The 22,268-nt window shown below is 35.1% G+C and overlaps 1 protein-coding gene across 1 annotated transcript in view; it reads right to left on the minus strand.

The window, feature by feature from the left end:
• ptprh (protein tyrosine phosphatase receptor type H) overlaps window positions 1-20,916 on the minus strand; it is a 42,623-nt gene extending 21,707 nt beyond the window's left edge. Inside the window, exons 1-4 of the mRNA XM_056450475.1 lie at window positions 20,639-20,916; window positions 8,076-8,355; window positions 4,929-5,180; window positions 2,364-2,621 (exon numbers count right to left, since the gene is read on the minus strand). Coding sequence (XP_056306450.1) covers window positions 2,364-2,621; window positions 4,929-5,180; window positions 8,076-8,355; window positions 20,639-20,686 — 838 coding nt within the window. The 5' untranslated portion in view covers window positions 20,687-20,916. The remainder of the gene's footprint in view (window positions 1-2,363; window positions 2,622-4,928; window positions 5,181-8,075; window positions 8,356-20,638) is intronic.
• Between the last annotated feature and the right edge of the window lie 1,352 nt (window positions 20,917-22,268).

Raw genomic sequence — 22,268 nt, forward strand, 5'->3', positions numbered from 1 at the left:
AGTCAGCTTTATAACAACTTTTCAGTGTTGATGTGTATTTCATGTTTGTACTTTCACCTTTATTTATACTTAAATATCTGTAACAATATACAAATTTTCATGTAAAGTACAAGATATATTAGACATAGTTTTTTGCATAATAATATCGTCATTGTATTTATAAAAAAAAAGTTTTTATGTACGTTACATGTGTGAGCATGGGTCACGAGTTAACACGAGTCCAAAGGCACAGGAACACATGAGTCTACAACTATGAAAAAAACATGGTTTGACCAACTTATGAAACATCGTTTTGTCATTCAGAGCTCTTTTATCTGAGGGAGAGTTTGTAGAAACATGTTAACGCGAGTACATGTAACTAAACAACATGTAAACATGTTTAAGTCGTTAGAAACAGGTTAACACGAGTCCACAACCACAGCAAAGCATATTTTGACTGATAAAGATATTAAAACATACCACTTTAAGCAAACTTCAGTTAAATAAGTTGTTTGATGCGTGTGCTGAACCTTTTGACTACACAAGTTCGAATCTCGTTGATGACATGTAAATTATAATTATTTTTTAGATTAATTTTGGTTATACTGTTCTGCGACACAGATATTAAAATCAATAATGCTTACAATGACACCGACACCAAGTAATAAGAATATTTATTTGGTATGGGCATGTTTTGTTGCTGTGAAGAAGTGATGAATCTGCAAACGTAAACAGTTTACAACTGGAAATTGACACCAGTTAACACGGTCACCAGTTAGACTGTAACACCGGGATTCTCCAGTACTTTACCATTCTTTCATCCCGTTTAAGTATTTTCCTGTATTTCTCCCAAATTTTCAATCTTTTTATAAAAAGTAAAAGTAGCATCTATAGAGCTGATCTCACATGTGATATAATTGCAAGAGCTGTTCAAGAGAATTGTGCTTTCGCTTTATTTTGTGCTTGTGCTTGAAACCACAATGAAATGAATATAAAAACAGCTGCATACACTTAATTTCCATTAAAGCTATGGGTCAATCATCGCTTTTCCTGTGCAACCTCTGAATCAGCCAATGCATGTAATGGTGCTGACTGACAGACACACTCCATCATTAGCTTTTGTACATGCGATTTGAAGAGAAGTAAAAATGGACGCTTTGGGATTTAGGTGTTTCCCTCCAGGACTTTGCGTTTTTGCAATCGATGAAGTTATTGCAAAATCAACAAACGCACCTCTTTCTGAAATGCCGTGGATTTCCCTCTAATTCGGGGTCTAGATCAGGGATGTCAAACTCAATTCCTGGAGGGCCGCATCCCTGCACAGTTTAGTTCCAACCCTAATTAAACCCACCTGATCAAATTAATTAAGTCCTTCAGGCTTGTTTGAAACCTACCAGTTGAAGCAGGGTTGGAACTAAAGTTTGCAGGGCTGCATCCCTCCAGCAATTGAGTTTGACATCCCTGGTCTAGATGCTTACGTTGACATTATCACGACACGGATTCACCCAAAACATTATACAGATGTATTTAAAGGAGGTCCTCGATTATAGTTGCCTTCCTGATGGTTATTTGTTTAAGTGTCATTGTATTTTCATTCATTTGTTTAATTTTGTTTGTTATAATTTTTTATTATTATTAATACTATTAATATTTTTCCCTTTCTGTCTAATGGTATGTTATTGTATGAGTATGTGATTATGGTTTCTCTTATGACTGTGTATATTATTGACCTGTGATTTTAAGATCTGTCTGTGATCCCTTGGATTTTGTTCTGATGTTCTTGTATTGTCAGTTCAACCAAAAAAAAAAAAAAGGCCACGTAGATGCAAACAACCCTTGCTAAGCCATGATTTTACATACATCATGATTGTAGGTGGCAGTATATACCTTTACGCTGGTCTGTAACTCAGCATTTAACCAGAAGAAGAAGACAGCACACATTAAATATGAGTAAACATACAAAGTCGCATCCCATATTTTTACATCCCAATGTTGACAGGTATGCCAATACTATGTAATATGCAGCAGAAATAAGCACAAATGTCAGGGTATTTCAAAACATCTTAGGGGCTCCAAAATCATCTCTGACCCCAGAGGGTTAATCTGAAATAACTTGAGCTACAAAAATGACAGTGTTGTCATTATGATCAATAATAAAAATAAAAATTCATCAAGGACAGAAGTAAACTGTAACATTATTCAGTTAAAAATGTTTGCTAAGCATCAGTTCTTATTCTGATACATGAATACTAGTTATAAATATGACAGTAAATACAGCTGTTTTGTCTTCATATCAAATACCCCCTTCACATTAAATATGTGACCCCCTGAATCTAAATCAACACGTCACTTTAGCTTGATTGTAATTATGTACTGAGACTCACCAGTTACTAAAGAGCGTCTGAATCCATGGCTTTTCACTTCTTTAAACACGGTATAGAGCGTAAAAAAGTATTCAGTCCCAGCAGTCAAAGGTGTGACGACATACACCACTGTAAAATCAGTAGATGAAATAGGCTTTAAAACATCTCTGTAGTGTAGCTCATAACTGTATTCTTCTTTGTCTTTAGTCCATTGTAATGTTAGCGCAGAATCACTTCGATCAATGACTTGGAATGAATCATTTTGAATATCAGAAGGAGCTGAAAAAGAAAGAGACAGAAATGTTATGTGTTGCTAAACCCTGCTATTACTCACCAGTTGATCATTTAGGCTACCAATCAGTTGTATTTCAAACACCTTATTTTCTGTAGAACACACCCAAAAAATATGATACTGTCAAATCTATGTAAAAAGGAAAAATATGTCATGCATTTACAATGCCAAAATAATTACAGCACTTCACAGCCCACTGAAAGAAACAAAAGCTTAATTTCAGGACTGAGGGTCATGTTTGTTGCAAAGTTAGACAAGCAATATATAAAAGCTGTGTTATTATTATTATTAGGGGTTCAAGCGCAAAGCGCTGAACCCTTATTGTATTTGTTAAGATTTTTATTAATATTATTATTATTTATTACTATTATTATTAGGGGTTCAAGCGCGAAGCGCTGAAACCCTATTGTATTTGTTAAGATTATTATTATTATTATTATTATTATTATTATTATTATTATTATTATTATTATTATTCTGCCGAAGTTACTATTGCACAGAACAAACCGTAAGTCCGAGAGAGCTGAAACTTGGTCAGATGGTAGTACCCCGGTACACTACATTCTCACCAAAGATCAGCCAAATCGGACCATAGGTGGCGCTATGACGCCAAAAACCAACATTTTGGACATTTTTGACCGCCATTTGTACACCGTTTGTCGTAGGCTCAAAAACATTGTTTGAATCCTTGGGTTAGCCCGACTTTTTTGCTCTACGACGCACCATTTTCCCGCTACATCGCGATTTGTCCGAAACCTACTTTTGCGAACTTGTCACACTTTTTACTCTGTAGATAATTAATTATTTTAATAAAATATTACATTTTAATTTTGTATAGTTATAACATGCTCATTCGTAAAAGGGATATATTTATGCACACCTAAATGGCTGTAATCAAATAAATGACACGTTGGCCACTAGATGGCAATAGGAGATCACTAATAGCTTATTTGACTGCTGTTTTGTTATTTTTATTGGGAAGAGCTATACTGGCCATAACTCATGAGTGGATTAAAATATCTTCACCAAACTTGCTACACACATGCAAGAGGTCAATCTAAGGTCATAGCATGAAACTTGTGCACATTGGCCACATGGTGGCGCTATACATTAAAAAATCACTGTTTCTGAGTAACCATTAATCCAATTATCTAGAAATTTGACATGCAGTGTCTGTGTCTAAGGTGCCATGACTTGATCTACACATTATATCATAGGGCTGCTTATACTGAATTCTTTGACCTAAATACGGTCACTCAAAATGTTCATTAAAGATTTGTCAATATGTAAAAACCAAAGTTGCTTTTTTGGAGTGTTTAATCAAACATTTGTTAGCTCAATCTATAAACTCTAACAATCTAATCATATATTTCATTGTCGAATAAATTACAGAGTCCTAACTGCTAAATAACCTTACGCTGCTAAAATGCTTGAACCCCTGTAATTGCAGCTTGCAGCTATATTATTATTATTATTATTGCAGCTTCTGTCATAGTACCAAGGAGGAAAGTTTTCTCCGATTTAATATGCCCATCTAAATATGTTCACAGATGTGCCATCTTTTGATTTAGCACTGTACTGCTGAATTAGCCTATTTAAATCAATAGTATCTGACTGCAGACTTGCATATGCAAACTGAGACATGCAATCTCAGACACCATGCACACTGATGCCACTGTGAGTGGGGTTAGGTGTACACATTAAAAGGATTGCATGGAGTCTCAGCTTGCATCTGCACCCAGTCTGCATCCAGACTCTTATCATTTAAACTCTGTTTGTATTATAACTTTAAAAATATATATTTGTATAGACTTGCATAGTGTCAACAGTGATAAGCTATAGCAAGGAGGGTCCAGAGCAGTTTTATGAAAGTATGACTTAGAGGGTATACTTAACTAAAAGCAATTTGGAAGACACATTAATGATAAGGCACACTGAAAAAAATGATGTCTGCAAAACTGTTGCAAACAATTTATTTGGGTTGAATTTAAACAAACAAATTAAATTTAAGAAAATAAAACTTAATTTGTTTGTTTAAATTCAACCCAAATAAATTGTTTGCAACCACTTACTGTAACGTAAAAGAATTTAGTAAATCCAAGGAATCATTATTGAATAATGTTTTTCAGTGTACAGCTTAAGAACGACATAGACCTAAGAAAGTTAAAAGAAATAAAGAATTGCCTATTTGCTATTAGTTTATGAAAATGAGTTTGAAATAAAAAAAACAACACACACACACACACACACACACACACACACACACACACACACACACACACGAAGTAACTCACCAGTTACAGTTGTGAAGTTGTGTCCACTGCTCTTCAGACTTCCAAGCACAGTATAGAGTGTGAAGTTGTATTCAGTCCCAGGAGACAGAGACTTGACAGTATGTTCTACCTCATTAGATTGTGGTTTTATTTCATCCACTTTATCCCCATAGTTCAGCTCATACGTGTATTTGTCTTTTCCTTTATTCCATTTTAATTTAATCATATTTTCGTTTTGTTCAATGACTGAAACACTTTCAACGTTCGAAGGAACTGAAGAGGAAAAGACACAGAAAGAGACATTGATTATTACTATTGCTGCTTCTCTCATGGTATCCACAGTGGTGCCATCTTTTAAATTTAGTGCTATGCTGGAGTCACCAAGCTTCCATTCACAGTAATTCCCTATAAATAAAGTTATGTCTTTGCAGGACAACTGTTTAATGTAGCCTAATTAAACACAAAATTTATTCAAATTTAAAAAGATATATTCATAGACTTCGATGTAAAAAAGCAGTTTAAAAATTGATAAATTATAGCTAAAAGTGGTCCAACTTTACTAAAGAATGACTTATGCCCTTCTCACTGCAATTTCAGGCACAATTTGTCTTGCTTAAATTCCTGTATTCATTGCTTAAAATCTGTGGTCTTTGATAATTAGTTTGACATGTTCATCGACAGCCGATTAATGGCCGTTGTAATCCAATTTTCCCTACAATTTGGTTCTGGCAGTGTCAGAAAATTTCACTTTTCTAAAGTTTAACTTATCAGTGACAAATGTCAATCCAAGAACCAGTAGCAGTTTTACACATGAAGTGACATGACATCTGATCTAGAGATGTGCATAGTGACACTTCTGGTTGCATGTCTATATAGTGGCATGTGTCACTGACTCAAGTGATGTGTGTCAATGTATTTGAGACCTGCGTCACTGAAAGTATCACTCTTCAGTGACTTTTCCAGTAGTGACATCGACATCTATCAGAGTTTAATGATGCTTATAAATATATCCAAAATGATATTTAATCAATATGCTGCTGTCAAACATAATCATTTATGTGCTAGGCTAGGCTTCTTATACACACATTTTACCATGGGGGTGGGTGGCGTTGAATGGTTGAGGTCTATTTCATGGAATAAAGTTGCATAAAAAATTTAAATTCTCAAGCATACAAAAAAGTGAAAATGACAACATACATGAGGACTTCAAATTTGCCAGTCTCATCCAATCATCATATCTGCCAACACTCCCATATTTCCCGGGAGTCTCCCGTATTTCAGACCCATCTCCCGTTTTGTTCCGTCTCCCGGAAAACTCCTGGAATTCCCCCCACCCCCGTATATAGCCGTGCCATATTCTGCAAATAACAGCACTCGTCCAGCCTCTTAACCCTTCACCCTTGTGTATTACTCCGCCCACATACAGCAACAAGCAGAGGACACTCTACAGTTTGACAAATATTGCTTCTGTTGGACAACATAATGTACTTTTAGGCTTTTTTAATCGAGAATGTAGTTGTTTAGATTGCAACTATTCAGTTTATTTATATGGATAGTGCCTATTTTAAATACCTACAATTAGCCTGTCATTGAGCAGAGCAACGACGGTTGACATTGTTCATCTACAAGACGGCGACAGAGACCGCATAATAAGCCCTTAGAGGATTAAAAGCAGCTTAATTTCTAACTACAGCTGATTAAATCATTATTAAACAGCTAAGTGATATTCTAAGTCAATCTTTCTCTTTTGTATGTTACAGTGGTGTATTTATACCATACTAATTGTAGTGTGTTAAGTGTGAGATGGGTCTCGCATTACAGGAATGTATGTATTTTGTGTTGGCCACACTTTGTTACTTTTTGGTTGGTCATCTGTTTGTTACTAATGAGTCTCATGTTTTCGTTACTACAGACTAGTTCAGTAAAAAGAAAGAAGAAATGCCCGCATGTGTTTAGCGTTTTTCCTTATCACAAATACAAAACTAATTTGGTAGTGTTTGTGGTGCTTTGGCTTTTTCAGGATTAATTATTGTGATCTCCTGATTGCAACAGAGAAATACTAGGTTAATGTCTCTAAACTGATGGCATTTCATGTCGGTCAGCCTTATAATCCTAAAATGTGAGCAAAATCAGCTGTTTTGTCATCACTTTAGACATTGCGCTTAAGAATCGTTAAGATACTAGCTCTAAAGTGATGTTGGTGAAAAAAAACGGCTTCTGCTGTGGTGACGTCAGCTGCAGATGTGAATGAATGGCAGAAAAAAATTCCTCATACAAAAAGATTTTTATACACGATCATGCCGTCGAACTGTTGTATAAACGTAATATCACACTCATAGCAGTGCGATATGGCTGTATATCGTCACTGGTGGGATACTGAGGCAGTGGAACAATCACTGATGCTCAGTACATACAGTATTTTTTGTAATTGGTATTTTAATAAATAACATTGTTTTCTCCTGTGTTAATATTTTACAGCTTTAAAAAGTTAGTTACAAATGCTCTTGTTATAATTTAGTTTATTTCTGTTTATGTGTAAATGTTACTTTTTTTTCTCACGCCATGGTTTAACTTAACTGTCAAAAAGATACTTATTGTATCTCTATTACAGACATATTGTGAGGAAATCTAACTACACAAAACTGAACAAAGACATTAATGAAACAAAATATAAACTTGAGCAAGGATAATATCAGTGCTTACAATGCATAAAACAGGGCACATGAGGGAACCACGACAAAACACAAAAGGAGCTTATTTAAAACAAACTAATCAGGAATTAAACAGATGTGGCAAATTAATCAATAATCAGGTAACAAGAGTGGTGGGAAAACAGGAGAGCACATGGCAACACAAATAACACATGTTAAGTCCTCACAGAAACTTAAAGAAATGAACCAAAAAGAGCAGTGTTACAGATAGTAAAAATACATACAGAAAATACAACAGAAAACAGAAAGTACAAACCAAAGTGGCAGAACTGTGACAGTTTCTGAAAAATGAATTCCATTGTGCTAAATGAAATTCTTGCTTACATCTTAGGTATTAAACTTGTATAATATTTAAACTCTAGTAATGGCCTATTTCTATTTTAATTAGTTTTACATTGTTAAATTGCTTTAGATGTTTTGTAATGAATAAATATATTGTAAAACATCAGTGACTCACCAGTTTCTGCACTGAACTGAAATCCTTCGCTCGTTTGGTCCTCAAACACAGTGAAGAGTTTAAAGGAGTATGCAGTCCCAGGAGACAGACCTATGACTGTATGAGTTACTTGCATGTCAGTGTCTGAGACTGTGATTGTTTCATCACCTTCAATACCATCTCTTTTAAGTGTATAATTGTAACTGCTATTGCCGTTAACTTTATCCCACTCAAATGTTAATTCAGTCTCTGTACGATGAGATATTTTAACATTCTCAACATCAGGTGGTTTTGTTAGTCCCTGGGGAAAGAAACAGCATTCATTAATTCTCAAATAATATTTAAAACTGCAGGACTCCTAAACAATCTCAATGATGAAAAATATCACTAGAATTACTCAAAAGAAAAATTTACATTAATTGTTAATTAATAGTTTGTTTGGGCAGTTTATGATATAGATAACAATTTGGGATCTATTAAGATTCATTAAAAATTCATTCATTCATTCATTTTCTTTTTGGCTTAGTCTCTTTATTATTCTGGTGTCGCCACAGCGGAACAAATTGCCTAATTAAAAAAATTTATGTATTATTTAATGTTGAAATTAACATAAGTAAAGAAAATGCTTTATGGGATTTTTTCTTTGTTGGTTCACATAACTAAAACAGTAAGATGTGATTCTAGAACCTCTTGTGGTTCTAGGCACAATTGACAGGGGTCTTCCAACAAGTGTGTATCACCCTTATATAAATAATCTGACACTAACAAAATAAGATGAGATATAAACAGAGTTTATTTTTAAAATAAGACATCAAAAACTTTAAAAATAGAACACTAATAGAATAAATAGAATACTAAAAATCTTGTTTTATTTATCTTTAAATCACAAAGCCTACTATACATACAGATACAACAATAACATACACATACATGTGAATTATATAATTTAAATGAATATTAATAGTCTCTAATGCAGGCACTTAATATTGAGTAATATACGATGATATGCTAAGTGCATTTGATGATGTTATATTTTCAGTATTTGTGATCTGTTTGAAAAAGACCATTTAATGCATGCCAGCATGTGGTGTTTCAAATTTTGGAAACAGTATATTATTTTGTGAAGCAAGTGGTTCAGTTGTTTCGAAGCTTAAAAAATGCTTTGTTTCTCCCATCACTAACATAGACAGAGCTGGAGACAATCACAGAAATTCCAATCCACATACATTCAATGACTGACAAACACATATACATATAAGCTAACAAGATGATGAGGTAACGGCAGAGACCATTTTCAAGAGCTACCCTAATTAATGAATCATTACAGCATGACATGTAAACTTAAATAAATAGTTCACCAAAAACTGAAAATGTTCTTGTCATTTCTCACAGTTTTCTAGATTCAAACCTTTCATTCTTTTGTCAAACGTAAAAGAAGATCATCTGAAGAAAGCTGGAAACTTGTAACCATTTATTTCTATGGTATTTCCTATGGAAGTCACACACTATTCAAATTGTATATATTTTTTGTGTTTAACAGAATTAGGAAAGTCATTAAGATTTGGTACTACTTAAAGAAGAGTAAATATTGAGTATATTTTCATTTTTGGGTGAACCATCCTTTTAAACACAAAAGCCACTTTGTGAATGATGAACTTTATGACTCCGAGCCACACAGTGACATGACAGTAAAACAGTAAAATGAATTTCCATACATTATTAATTACAGCTTACTGCTAAACACTTCTTTCTCTCCTCGCATTTGACATTTCAATCTAGTAAATGATTCTCTTTAACAGGTTACAGTAAGTAATTCTGAAAAGTGCACATGGATTGATAAGAAAGCTGTTGACACAACAAACAAGGAAATACTGTGTGATCTAAATCTGGCAACTTATATAAAACTACCAGTCTAAAGTTTAGCCACCTTTTTTCATTTAATTTCTAGCATTATATTTTGTACAATAATATCGGCAGGAAAAATTTGTGGCGGTAAAACTATCTATATTTAAACACACACACTATAATTAAAATTATTTGTTTTGCAGCTTCTTCAAAGCAGCCGCCCTTTGCAAGCTGTACACACTTGAACATTATGAGGTGTGTCTTAAGATGCTGCACAATGTCACACATGCATTAATTCATGTAGTTAGTTAGTATTAAAAGTAGTATTTATTTATAATAATAATAATATCTAGTCGACACAGTGGCGCAGTAGGTAGTTCTGTCGCCTCACAGCAAGAAGGTCGCTGGTTCGAGCCTCGGCTGGGTCAGTTGGCGTTTCTGTGTGGAGTTTGTGTGTTCTCCCTGAGTTTGTGTGGGTTTCCTCCGGGTGCTCGCGTTTCCCCCACAGTCCAAAGACATGTGGTACAGGTGAATTGGGAAGGCTAAATTGTCCGTAGTGTATGAGTGTGTATGGATGTTTCCCAGAGATGGTTTGCCGCTGGAAGGACATCCGCTGTGTAAAAACGTGCTGGATAAGTTGGCGGTTCATGCTGCTGTGTATTATTATTATTATACCGTATTAATAAATGTACTAAGCCGAAAAGAAAATGAATGAATAATAAGATCTATGTTTAAACACACACACTATAATTAAAATTATGTTTTGGTAGCTTCTTCAAAGCAGCCGCCCTTTGCAAGCTGTACATATCTGAACATCATGAGATGTGTCTTAGGATGCTGCACAATGTCAGACATTCATTAATTAATTTAGTTATTTAGTTAGTTAATATTAAAACTAGTATATAAGTAGGTAATTACAATTAATCCCTATATTGATTGTTACAGCATATTAAATGCATATACACAATTGATAATTTATTATATTTTAGTAAACTAGCTTTAAAACTTTTGCCTTCTGCACCTAAAAATGGGCACCAAACAACACTGTCATAAACATTATATTAAGATCTTATTATAAGTGAATGATAACACATTCAGTATTCATGACTGTCACTTATCTTCAGGACCTTGGACTGGAATGGCTTACTGAAGTGAAACATTAGAGCCACAATTATAAATGTGAGTGTGAGAAAACATTGCACCTTTTTGTTATTTTGACAAGACGTTCTTAAAATAGTTATAAAATTTAGGTGAAATGTCATCAGTAGTTTGTGGAACAAAACTATAAATTGTAAATCCAGAGAAACAGGATATATTTATTTATTTATTTATATTTAATATATATTTCTCATTTTTAAATGCCGTTAACAGTTAAGTAACACTTTAAGTCACAATAAATGTGTGTATAAACTCAAATGTTTATGTAATTAATCATTGTTAATAGATTATAATTTATAAAATTGTTAATTCTTAATAAATTATACAATTTTTAATCAAGCACTCCACAGAGCCGTGTGATAAACCATTATAATAAATGTCATATTTACCTGATTCTATAGCCGCACTTATTATGTTAAAGAGCCCATATTATACATGAAATAGGGTCATATTTTGGTTGTAAGGGTCTCCAACAACAGTCTAATATGCATGCAAGGTCAAAAAACACTTTCATGGTCTTATAATCTGCATTTAGTTTTACCTAATTATCCCAGCGACTCCCATATGAATCGTTCAGCAATTCATTTGTTCCCAAACCCCTCCTCAGCACGAAGCTAATCTGCGGAAAAAAAACTGATTCATGATGCACTGATCCATGTTCTGACAGTCTTTACTGATCCTTCCTTTAACAAACCGATGAAGTCTTCTTTGTAATCATGTAGTTTCCAGAAGCACTCGAACTTCTCAAGGCTGGGCTATATTGCTAAGGTTTCATCTTTGGGTGAACTGTCAATATCCATCTGCACAGCGTGACTCCATTCGACCGGTGTGTGTGTGTGTGACTTTTTTTCTGTAAGTGGGCGGGGCCGCAGGTTTCAAATCTCCCGGGTTTGCGTGCGTAACTACTTGTGTTTCGTAGCCGCGTCATCACGAAACACCTAATGACTCGTTATCAAGATGACTCGTTTGAAGCACTATGAGTCGACTCTTTTATAGATGAATCAATAGTTTTAAACACTGTACACTTACAGATTTAAGCCTTAGCTGGATATTTCACTTCACTTAGAGCTGTGTTACACACTACATGGAAGAGCATTTTCAAAAACCCATAATATGGGCTCTTTAACATAATAATATTTTGCTTATTAAAGCTAAACCATTATTCCATCAAAAGCATTGAGTGATTAACCCTTGTGTACTGTTCAAATTAACTACCCTTTCATTATGTTCGGGGCTATTTTTGCCCAAGTGACTTCCATTATAACCACATTTTTTAATTGCAAAGCCATGACGGCATATACTCATTCATTCATCATTGTTGGTTTTTTCCCTGTTGGAAAGAGGTCAAATTGTAAATTTTTACTGTTGATCATTAGTTGGCACCATTACTCCTTTAGATCATAACTCTCAAACTTGATTCCTGGAGGGTCGCAGCTCTGCACAGTTTTGATAACACCCAGATCAAATACAGCTGATCCAAGTAATAAAGGTGTTCAAAAGAGTCATGAACACCTTGATTAGTAGCATCAGCTGTATTTGATTAGGGTTGGAGCAAAACTGTGCAGAGCTGCGGCCCTCCAGGAATTGAGTTTGAGACCATTGCTTTACCTGTGCACAAAAAATTCAGACATGTATATGGAGTTATATGGAGTTAAACAGCAAATTATAGTGTGCATGTATAAATAAACTCTGGGGTGCTTTCACACTAGAACTTTTGGTCTGCACCCAGGTTCGTTTGACATGGTACGTTTAGCTAGTGTGAACGCTGTCTTCTGAACTCGGGCGCACATTTATGAACCGCACCTTAATCTGCCTGAGAGAGATTGTCTGGGGTATGATTCACGCAAACTTTATATAACCATGTAATTTAACACTAGAACTGCCATGGGGTCAATTTTAACCATCAATGTTATTCAAATGTACATAACAGACCTTCAGTAAAACACTTAAGCGTCCCAGTCATTAACTTTTACTAAAATTGCCTTATTTACAATTCCCAGATATTAAAAATTGTTTAGATAAAAATAGATTAAAAAGTGGGATATTTATACCTATAAGCGGCAGCGTGGGTCTAATTTACCCACTATAAAAATGCTGGTATTCATCCACTGCTTATGTTTAAAATTACTCACTCAATGACTTTTACTTTCAATTTCACTCACTGAATTAGTGGTTATAATAAATAAAGTCACAATGACTAAAAGAAGGCGATTTGTAGCTATTAAAAACACAAAATGCAATGAATGATGGAGAGTCTGGAGAAATAAGTTATGCATCAGAGTATGATGGCTCAAATTTAGATATTTTAACTCCTAACCTACTCCTAAAATAATCTTTCTATCCTGAAATATTAATTTCATGAGCCTAGACACTTTTTGTTAAAGTGGCGAAAAACAGTGAAATAGTTTGTTTGTTTTTTTAGCAATTTCTTAACAAAATTTGTGCTGGGTAAAATTATCGGATGATTTTAGGTATACATCGACCTCCGGCGGTTCTAGTGTTAAGCCAGAAACTAAGCTTTTTTGCACTGCAACTGATGATCAACAGTAAAAAATCACAAATTGTACCTCTTCCCAAAAGGGAAAACCAGAATGCATGATTATATGCTGTCATGGCTTATAATGGAAGTCAATGGGGCAAAAACATAATTTGTATGGGGCAAAAACAGCCCCGAACATAACGAAAGGATAGTAAAAATTTTTAAATTAAAAAAACAAATGTTCCCAAAATATGTGTTAAAATAAAATTTGTCACTAAAAATCATTCCATTTGCTGAAACACCAACACAATCTCACGGCAATTCGTAACTTTTTGACTTAGTGGCTAATTCGTATGAATTCGTACGATCTAATTCGTACGATTTAGTACGATTTGCTCATCCCCCAATGACAGTTGGGTTTAGGGGTGGGGTTAGGTGCCACGCCTCCTTTTTAAAATCGTACAATTTCGTACGATTGAACTCAGTTTAGCCACTAAACTGACAAAACGTAAAATACTTACGTTTTCTCATGAGATCAGGCTGGAAACACTGAGAATGTTGTTGCCAAATTCAAAATCAAAGTGGATGAAAACATCCCTAAATAGCACAAAAGGGTTAACAATAAAGTGCCCCTAAATGTTTTTTTTTTTTTTTTTTTTTTTTTGTATTTTAGTTGTTTGTATTGTAATGTAGCTCTATTTGTGCATTCTGCACTGCAAAAAAGTAAAGTGAACATTTGTCAAACTGATATTTACATATTGTCTCAATTAATGAATTAATAATTATGAATCCTACACAGAATGTATATTTACTCAACATGTTCAGTAGTGCTCAACCAATCTATTAAGACAAAGTGAAACTGTTGGCTGAACAAGTCCCACATCAATATAATCATGTGCAACATGCGCCTGAGGAAAACTACTGGTATGGGAATTCAAACGCAGTTGCACACAACAGATGAGTTAAAACAGCCAATGCCCAAGATCAAAACAAACATCATTCCTGAATAAAGACAAATTTACAATAATCCATCTTCATAAGAGTTCAGCAACATGGTGCTTCAACCTTTCTTCGACTTGAGATTAATTTTAGATCTCAATATCTACACTGACTACGTTTACGTGGACACCAGTAATCGAATTGTTTACCTTAATCTGAATAAGGAAATAATAAAATTAGAATGTTTACATGAGTTGCTTTGCGTTTCTTTCATGTTCCCTTTTATATGTTATAGTACATAGATTGATTAACGTCAATAAATCACCACGCTTTTTCCTCTGGAGTTTCATGTAATTTATAAACGTGTTTCATTTAAAACATTTTGACTTTCATTTTTCATTTGACTTAACATTTCATTCATGCCCCCACGACAAACTCTAATGTACTGGATGAGAGTATAAATTAAGTACTGGTGGGAGAGTGTTGTTTAATGGAGTTTGATCCCACAGACTGAATGGTACAGTTGTAAACCTACTGTACACTGGTCTCAGGATTCAGTTCAGTTACCATTATAAAGTCATCATTTCAGTTCAATTCAATATCTCAATGCATCACGGTGCGTTGTCAACACTCTTTTTAAATGTATCAAACTCTAGTACATGCACAGAAGAGCATTTTTAGCAAACAAACAAATGTAAATAATAATCCAGCTTGCTCTTTGAGCGTTGTTGAGTGAGTTCTTAAAAGCCTATTTGATTGTTCATTGTGTTCACGCACTCAACAGAAAGGACTGCAATTGACTTTAATAGTCAGCGTTGTTCACCGAGCAGTGACACTGAAGAACAGCTGCGGCTATCACAGCTAATCCATGATAGACACAGTGGAGAAAACTCGCTCTGCAGACACTCACATGTCTGAATCCACAAGCATCGCTGTAACAGCTGAGAGAAAAGGAAGCATAACGTCCCAGCAACTTAGCAATGAATTATGCACAGTTTGCTTTTTAATTAGTTTTAATTACTAGCCATTGCCTCCTTTTCACTAGTAAGCTAGCTGACCCAGCCAGTTTAGTCACCCAGTCAGTTTAGTGGCTAATTCGTACGAATTCGTAGTTTAGTCGTACGAAAATGTACGATTTCAAAAAGGAGGCGTGGCACCTAACCCCAACCGTCATTGGGTGATGAGCAAATCGTACTAAATTGTACGAATTAGATCATACGAATTCATATGAATTAGCCACTAAATCAAATAGTTACGAATTGCTGTGAGATTACGTTGGTTGACCATATGAGATAAGGCAAACAGCCTTGTGTGTGTGGCCTATCCTGTTGCAAAATGCAGCGAAAAGTCCAACATGACAGTAATAGTTTGATTAAGGTGTTTAAATGTCTGTACTGTATTTCAATAATGCGACTAAAATAAAAATAACTCAACATATCTGAATTGAATTTGTGTTTACTACAGTTATGACTATAGTCGGATCAAGGTAATCAAAAATCTGTTTACGTGATCAACTCTAGTATTGTCTAAATCACATTGATAACATTTTACAATGATGTTGTGTTAGCTAATGTTAGTTAATGCATTTACTTTCATGAACAAGCAATGAACAGCACATTTATTACAGTGTTGTTCATGTTATTTAATGGTAATGCAGTTGTTCATTGTTAGTTCACCCACAGTGCATTAATGTTAACAAGCATGAATTTGGATTTTAATAGTAAATGATGAACTATTATTAATAAATGCCATACAAGTATCGTTCATAATTAGGTCATCTTAGTAAACACATTTACTAACATTACCTAGTAAAACCTTATTGTAAAGTGTGACTGTCATATTAAAATCAGAGTATTGGTGTCTATGAAATTGTACTGACTGTCTTGAAACTTAAAGCATGGTGTTCTCTTTACTTCATTAATCTCGTGGGCTGATTCAGCTCTGCTCTCCCACACATCTGCATTTGAATTCACCATACCAGCAGTTTTCCTCAGGCTTGTGTTGTACATGCATACACAGTTATTTGCATATCCTTTTTTTTTACAGAGAGAATCATACAGCACTATAATAAGTGCAATAGGTTTCCCTGCATGCAAAAAAAGTCAACTATTTGGGTTAAGAGTGCAAAACTTTACTTAATATGATGTTAATTCAGTTAGGGTTATTTAGTTTCACCTTGGGTAAAAACTAAAGTTGTTTAATGCTACGGGTTTCCATTAAATTTTCTTGTAAAGTCATCTATTGAGTTAACAGTGCCTGTTGACAACAAAGATGGATTCAAGCATGACTTATGCACTTCAAAAATAAAAAAAGCAACCGTGAAAGGAATCCTTTACATGCTGTCTGAGAACTTTGTTGTTTAATGAGAATTTGTAGATTTCAGATAGTGAGTAAATTCTGCTGTTGCTCACTACATGTGAAACCTCCAAAAAAAAGTTATACTCACATTATACTAATCACTGGACTAGAATTGATGTAGTAAAATTCACACATCTTTTTCAGTCCTGTGAGTGTACAATTGCTGAGGTTTACAGAAGCCTCCAGAGCTAAAAAAAAAAAAAAAAAAGGGGGGGGGGGATTTAAAGAGCCCATATTATGGGTTTTTGAAAATGCTCTTCCATATAGTGTGTACCACAGCTCTAAGTGAAGTGAAATGTCCAGCTAAGGCTTAAATCTGTAAGTGTACAGTGTTTAAAACTGTTGATTCATCTATAAAAGAGTCGACTCATAGTGCTTCAAACGAGTCGTCTTGATAACGAGTCATTAGGTGTTTCGTGATGACGCGGCTACGAAACACAAGTAGTTGCGCGCGCAAACCCGGGAGATTTGAAACTTGCTGCCCCGTCCACTAACAGAAAAAAAGTCACACACACACACACACACACAGACAGACACCGGTCGAATGAAGTCACGCTTTGCAGATGGATATTATTGACAGTCCATCCAAAGATGAAACCTCAGCAATATAGCCCAGCCTTGAGCAGTTCGAGTGCTTCTGGAAACTACATGCTTACAAAGAAGACTTCATCGGTTTGTTAAAGGAAGGATCAGTAAAGACTGTCAGAACATGGATCAGTGCATCATGATTCAGTTTCTTCTCCCATTTCACAAGTGTAAGTTGTTTCGCGGATATAACTGAGGACGCGGGTGGTGAGGGAGGTGTCGCCGACGACGCTATGGACGTGCCGGCCCTGTGTGTGTGTGTGTGTGTGTGTGTGTGTGTGTGTGTGTGTGTGTGTGTGTGTGTGTGTGAAAAGAGCAGGTAGACTGTGATGGGCTAGGAGATCTCCTCGCCAGTTCTTGGACTTTTTGCTTGATAAAATAGTTAGTCGTCAGTATTTTCTAGTCCATCGTCTGTATTTACATTCACCCACTGGCAGCCAAAATCCACTATGAAGCGTGTATGCACTATGACTACTTTTATATTGTTGATTAGCAGCTGGTCATTTCACTCTGTCTCGCACTGAAGCCCGTCAGTGTCATCGACCAATCGCAGCAGGCTGTCATCAGTCCAATCAGCGCAAATTAGCTTCGTGCTGAGGAGGGGTTTGGGAACAAATGAATCGCTGAACGATTCATATGGGAGTCGCTGGGATAATTAGGTAAAACTAAATGCAGATTATAAGACCATCAAAGTGTTTTTTGACCTTGCATGCATATTAGACTGTTGTTGGAGACCCTTACAACCTAAATATGACCCTATTTCATGTATAATATGGGCTCTTTATGAAATTTATATCTAAATTAATCATTTGAGAATTCAGGTGAAGTGCACTAATAAGAAAATACAAGTATTTTTTGACCTGTATAGCAGACCTCCATAACAAAATTAAAAACTTTAACAGAGGCACTTTAATTATAATATAGACTGCACAAGGCTTCAGATTTGAAATGTAGCTTTTACATTTATTAATGGATTTTTAACCCACTTAAGACTTAAGTTTTTTAGGATACTCACACTAAAAATGGGCCTTTTCACAAAGAGCTGTGTGTTTATCTGTTCAAGTGTGGTTAGATGTGAAAAGGATTTAAAGAGAATTAAAGAGAAAAATAAAACTACATCAGCCTTTGCCCCACCTTTGAGCAAAGTACTTCCTTTTTTTGCAACTCCTCAATTTTTATTCTTATCTAACCAATATAATTCACTTCTGTCTTTTTAATTGCCCCTCACATCCCCTATTGAGATTATTTTAACGACACAGACTGCATCAGGGTTCTGTTAATATCAGACCTAAAGCAGGTTCTCCCAAATTTTGAATTCATTTAAAAATAGTTAAACCCACTTAAAGGGCATTTATGATGCAAAATCAAAATCAACTTTTTTTTTCCTGACGTTAAAATAGGATCCAAATCCCAACGATTTTAAGGTCCCCCGCAACATGACCTAGGAGTTTGGTTTTCCCCGCCCACCAATATTGAGTGACAGGGGTGTATCAACATGGCTTCATGGTAACACGTATGGCAACACTTTATTTTGATGGTCCATTTGAGTTTTAGTAGAGTGTCTGCTTAATATCTGTTGATACTGCTCCTTCAACAGACATTTAACTGACTATAAGAAACTTAGCAAGTACATGTTAACTTACACTAACCCCAGCCCTAACCCCAACCTAACAGTCTACTTACAATCCAATGAGAATTAGTTGGCATGTAGATGCAATGTAACTTAAATTCAACAAACGGACCATCAAAATGAAGTGTGACCATACGTATAAACATGTCCACAACAGGATTTGCAAAGAAACTGGAATTAAAAGTTCTGTTCCAACTCTCTGTGATCAGCTGCACCTTAAGAGTTTTACAAGTTTAAAACATTTTAAAACAGGGCATGTTTGTAATAAACAAAAGACAATAACATCGCCATGTACTTCATAACCAACCGAATCACAAAAGCCACATAATGTCAGTACAACTGTATATGAGGATGCTTCAAACACACAGCAGTCCAGATGTGTGGGACGTTAATGCTGATTTATTATGTGCAGTAGCATAATTGATGTAGCAGACTATGAGTGCTGCTGAATTGGGACACAACCACCTTCTAATCCATTATACCATGTATGAGTATGGTTTTAGCCTATTTCCCTTATAATTATCAAACACATCAAGTTTAGGATTCTCTTATACCGCCATTAGTTTTTATTTCTGTCTCTTTCGCATTTTAAGCAGTTTCATATTTACTTTTTGTTTACATACCACAAAAAAAGAGAAAAATTTAAATAGATTAAGCAAAATTGATCTCATAAATCCTCTGTAGTTTTTTCATTGACCTCAGATTGTTAAGCCCTTGTATAATGTTTATTGCATTTCATGGTATTGATAAGATATCCAAATCTATAAAGCTTTAATAATGTGTATTTACAACAACTACAACTACATCAAAATACATTATATAAATATATAAATAGTGCTCGCCATAACTGAGTACACCCCATTTTGGAAATAAATATTTTTATCCATTTCTCAGTGAAAGCAATGCATTTTGGTGCATTTAAACAAAACTTTTTTATTATCTGATTTATTAAACAGATATATTTATTAGAATAATATTTTAGTCACCAAACATATTTAGAAATTGAAAGAGAATACAATTAAATTCAAGCAAAATATTGCAAAAAAGAATTACAACCTACAATATATATATATTTTGTTGCTTCTCTTGATTTTTCCTCTTTTGTAAATTCGTATTTAATATATTTCTATAACATATAAATTTGGGTGTACTAGTTTTTGGACCGTTATCTTAAGTTATTTTGTTAGATAAGCTCCAGATTTGGCTTTAGTACTGACTATCTAATGTAATGCACAAATATATTTTATAGCTTCCTATTAAAAATATGAATGTAAAAGATTTGTGAGGGGTGTACTTATATATGCTGAGCACTGTATATACAGTATAGATAATTTACTTGCTTCTCAAGAAGAGTTACACTTGACTCTTTAGTTTCTCTTTGTATTCAGTCTTCATAAACAGAGCTATTCTTTACATAGACTTTGTCAAGCTCCATTTACAAGTATCGGTCACAGGTGTTTTTTTTTTTCCTGAAAATGAAACCTCTTTGTCACACACGTCTATAGGTTTACAATCTGAACCCCAAATCAGAACACTCTCAGTTAACACCAACCACAAATAACAGCTGTACATAGAGTAAGAGTGACTTACCGATACAGAAAGCACACACAGCAATGCGAAAGCCAAAACCTGTTCCATGATCAACCCAGTATGTGTCCAGCGTAAACAGCACTTTTGTCACACTACAATGTCTTATTTACCCCCTGCATTCAAAAACTGCCTTTAATCGAAACAACCTGTCATGTTGGCATTACGGTGTTCATAGCTGAAATTTTTTTAACCTGTTTAAACTCTCAGTTTCTGGTGCTTATCGGTCTCTGTTCCCTTTCTTTTGAGTGATGATGACCTGTTTTATTGCCAATTCTCCTTTCTCCCATGACGGGAAGGCAATGTACATCAACCTTTGTCCTGCCTTGAAGCAAAGTTCTTCCTTATTTTCAAACTCCTCCCTTTTATTGTTTCCTATACTCATATATTGCTTCTTTTTCTCATTTTAAATGCCCCTCTCATTCCTCTATACTTAATTTAGGACAGTCTCTTTCATATAATTCACTCTTGTTTTGGGATGTCCTTACTTGCAGAAGTGACCCAAAATAAATACGTTTTAAAAGCTGACTTGTGATCATTTTGTCTGAATGTTTTATTTTTTGCTTGAATGGTGTTCAACCAGGGGGTTTATGAATGAACAAAAGCATCAAGGGTCCTTTTCAAAGATTGAACTCTGACAAACAACTCTTTTATTATTGCCTTTATTGTGGTAATAATAGATAATAGTACAGACTTTATATAAATAGCCGAGTTGGGTGTGTCTTGATATCTCTAATATCTGATTGTGGTCATCATGTCATAGAAGTTTTGAGAAGAGCACAAAGATCATTCATCAGCAAGAATAAAATTGTGTTTTCTTCTTTTTCTGTCTTTTCTATGAATGACAATGAATGTAAATACACTTGCCGGCCACTTTATTAGGTACACCTCTCCAACTGCTCGTTAACGCAAATTTCTATTTAGCCAATCACATGGAAGCAACTCAAAGCATTTAGGCATGTAGACATGGTCAAGTTGATCTGCTGCAGTTCAAACTGAGCATCAGAATGGGAAACAAAGGTGATTTTGAACGTGACATGTTTGTTGGTACCAGACGGGCTGGTCTGAATATTTTAGAAACTGCTGATCTACTGGGATTTTCACGCACAACCATCTCTAGGGTTTACAGATAATGGTCAAAAAAAGAAAATATCCAGTGAGCGGCAGTTCTGTGGGCGCAAATTCCTTGTTGATGACTGATAGAAAGGCAACAGTAACTTAAATAACCACTCATTACAACTGAGGTATGCAGAAGAATCTCTGAATGCACAACACGTCCAACCTTGAGGCAGGTGGGCTACAGCAGGAGAAGACCACACTGGGTGCCACTCCTGTCAGCTAAGAACAGAAAACTTAGGCTATAATTCACACAGGTTTATCAAAATTGGAGAATAGAGTCTCGATTTCTGAAGGGTCAGAATTTGGCATCAACAACATGAAAGCATGGATCCATCTTGCCTTCTAGCAACAGTTCTGGTTGGTGGTGGTGGTGTAATGGTGTGCGGGATATTTTCTTGGCACACTTTGGGCCCATTAGTACCACTTGAGCATCGCCAACGCCACAGCCTACCTGAGTATTGTTGCTGACCATGTCCATCCCTTTATGACCACAGTGTACCCATCTTCTGATGGC

This window comes from Danio aesculapii, chromosome 24 (genome assembly GCF_903798145.1).
Source record: "Danio aesculapii chromosome 24, fDanAes4.1, whole genome shotgun sequence".
Lineage (NCBI taxonomy): Eukaryota > Metazoa > Chordata > Actinopteri > Cypriniformes > Danionidae > Danio > Danio aesculapii.